Source organism: Camellia sinensis, chromosome 10 (genome assembly GCF_055761805.1).
Source record: "Camellia sinensis isolate YWXY chromosome 10, ASM5576180v1, whole genome shotgun sequence".
NCBI classification, from domain to species: domain Eukaryota; kingdom Viridiplantae; phylum Streptophyta; class Magnoliopsida; order Ericales; family Theaceae; genus Camellia; species Camellia sinensis.
Genome location: NC_138970.1, coordinates 181,381,475 through 181,384,246, shown reverse-complemented (window position 1 = coordinate 181,384,246; position 2,772 = coordinate 181,381,475). Strand labels below are relative to the sequence as shown.

Genomic DNA, 2,772 nt, shown 5'->3' with positions numbered 1-2,772 from the left:
GTCAGTATGTTGTTACTATGTACAAAGACGTTAGTATGTTGTCAGTATGTTGTTACTATGTCGTTAGTACGTTCGTAGTATGTTGGTAGTATGTTGTCGCATATAGGAGCCGTAATACTAACTATCATATTTTTTTCCACTACTAACTTCCATGGAACCTGTTTACGTACGTTTGTAATTTTCAATGGGTATATGCAAATTTAACTTTAGCATCATATATCTCTATTTGTTGGTAATAATGTGTCATGGCTTATGCGTGTATATGTAACAACCAAATTTGTGATGGTAATCTTTTGTAACCGTACATTAGTAATGGCTTCCACACGTACTTCGCCGCGTAACCACTCGAAAAGCAAAGGCATTGTCAGTGACAACTCAAGCAGTCTTGAAGAGACACAAAATCAGTTAAGCCACAAGGCCTCATGGGACAGTAACTCAGTCCGAGTTTTCCTCCAGTTGATCGCAAATGAGATTAGTAAAGGAAATCGCCCATTCTTAGTCCTCAGCCAGGTAGGGTACAAGTCGTTGTCAAAGAAATTTGAGAAAAAAACAGGAAAAAAACATGGATTGAAACAATTGAAGAATAAGTACATGAACTTCAAAAAAGAGTGGCAAGCGTGGACAAAGTTGATGGATTCAAGCAAGGGAGTGTCCGGGATAGGCTTTGACTATGACATCGGTTTGTTTCAGGCACCTGACGAGTGGTGGGACAAGATGGAATCAGTAAGTACATGTACAAACAAGTTTCATATCTGTCATTTACCAGTACATTTTTTAGTTCTTCATTTAACTACAATGCAATTTATTTATATGAAATATAACGTCTGCCTCTTTTATACATCTATATTTCTGCAGATCAACAAGGTGTGTGCGAAGTTCAGGAACAAAACTTTGGAACACCGTGACTTGATGGAGACGGTTTTCATGGGGGCATCAGCTACTGGGAAGCACCATTGGACCCCGGGAGAGATCCTCCCTGAAGCTGATGAGAACTCATCTGATTCAGTACGTAGTTTGGGAGCCCAGCCATTTGCTGATCCGATACCCGCAGGAGTACAGGACGTGGATTCTGATTCTTCACTCGAGCATGTTCCGATTGAAAAGCCAAAAAGGAGAAAGACGCCATCAACAAGTGTTTCAAAGTCGAAGAAGGCAACAAGTGGTGCGTCCGTTATTGCGGAAAGCATGAACAGAATGACAGATGTGGTTCGTTCGAAGAATCAGCAGGTCACGGTTAGGCACCTCACATGCAACGAATCGCTCTACACTATTTCCGAGTGCATGCATAAACTGAGCAGTATTACATCCATGATTGGTACGCCGTTATTCCACTTCGCCTCCACACTTATGGATAACGCCGATTATCGGGAGATCATGATGTGCCAGCCTGATGACGACCACATCATTGGATGGCTTACACAGAAACAGCTCCAGTGCACTGCGTCGGCGCCTTTTGCAAACCTGTTTGGGGGTCGTCGGATGTGATGTAGCGGTGTTACGAGTGTTTAAGATGCATGTCCTTGTCTTCCTTTTTAAAATGTTGACTTATGGTATTGTTGGCAATATACTAAAACAGGATGGTGCTGTGTGAATGTTTTCATTCTGTCGTTTTTGTTTTTTTCTTGCTACCTACGAGCAGCAACAAGTTTTAGGTAAGTGTATGGGTTGACGGACCGGAAGCATGGTTGTGCTTCGTTTTTGGAAAATGAATGGGATGTTTGTGTTTTAATATTTTGTGTGCCTACGTTTAAGACAGGGAATTACGTTTTACTTGCACGCTTTTGAATGCCTATATGTCTGAAGTTCATTTGTTAGTGTAGTTTGCTGGCTAGTTTTGTGGTTGTTACCACCATGACCCCCCTGTAAAGCATAAGTTGAACATCTTGATTTTTTGTGCAATTCATATGAGCATGCATTCGATATGACATTTGTGATGGCATTGCTTTGATTAAAAACATTCTCGGAATTTTTTAATTGCAAACTTCATATGAGCATGCGTGCCAACTGAATGAAAGGCTGCCACTTTTGTAGGTTTCGCATGAACGAAGACGCGATGAATCCCTGGGATGGAAGCAACCATGATGACATAACGGAAATGCTTAATCAAATGGCGGTCTAGGTGCAACAAGAACAGAATTGCACATTTGTACAAGTATGTCAATGGGCGACAGAATGGTATGAGAAACACATGAACAAAACGCCGTGTCGCACTTCTATACTAACTGGGAATGCATGGATATGCGAACTATATGCGGGGCATATGGGTCGATTTGAGGAAAATGTTTGCATGCCGAAGGAAGTTTTTGCCGCATTGTGTGAGACATTAGTAAATGATTTTGGGTTACAAGTCCCGCAACGTCCACATGGCTTAGCTGTTGAAGAAAGCGTTGCGATGTTTATGCATGTGTTGAAAGGGAAGCAAAATCGGGAAATCCAAGAACGGTTCCAACATTCCGGGGAGACTGTGTCGAGGCACGTGCATAAGGTATTAACTTCCATGAAAGAGTTCACTGTTGTTCATTGCCGGCCCACATACAGTCAGCATCGTATACATCCATACGTGCGGTCTAGACGGAAATACCTACCATTCAAGGTACTTCTAGACGGAAATACCTGATTGACATATAAATCAAGAAAATATATTTTGTTTTTGTTATTAACTGCACTTGACGCTTGGCAAAAATGAAACACTTGTTATTAATTTACGCAACAAAACAATTTATCCATGTTTGTAGGATTGCATTGGCGCAATAGACGGAACACATGTCAGTG

At 41.4% G+C, this 2,772-nt stretch overlaps 1 protein-coding gene across 1 annotated transcript; it reads left to right on the top strand.

Moving 5' to 3' along the window:
• The first annotated feature begins 312 nt into the window (after window positions 1-312).
• LOC114278771 (L10-interacting MYB domain-containing protein-like) lies at window positions 313-1,485 on the top strand. Its single transcript, XM_028220906.2, has 2 exons — window positions 313-723; window positions 856-1,485. Exons 1-2 carry the CDS (start codon window positions 313-315, stop codon window positions 1,483-1,485), a joined length of 1,041 nt encoding a protein of 346 aa, XP_028076707.2.
• Window positions 1,486-2,772: the final 1,287 nt, after the last annotated feature.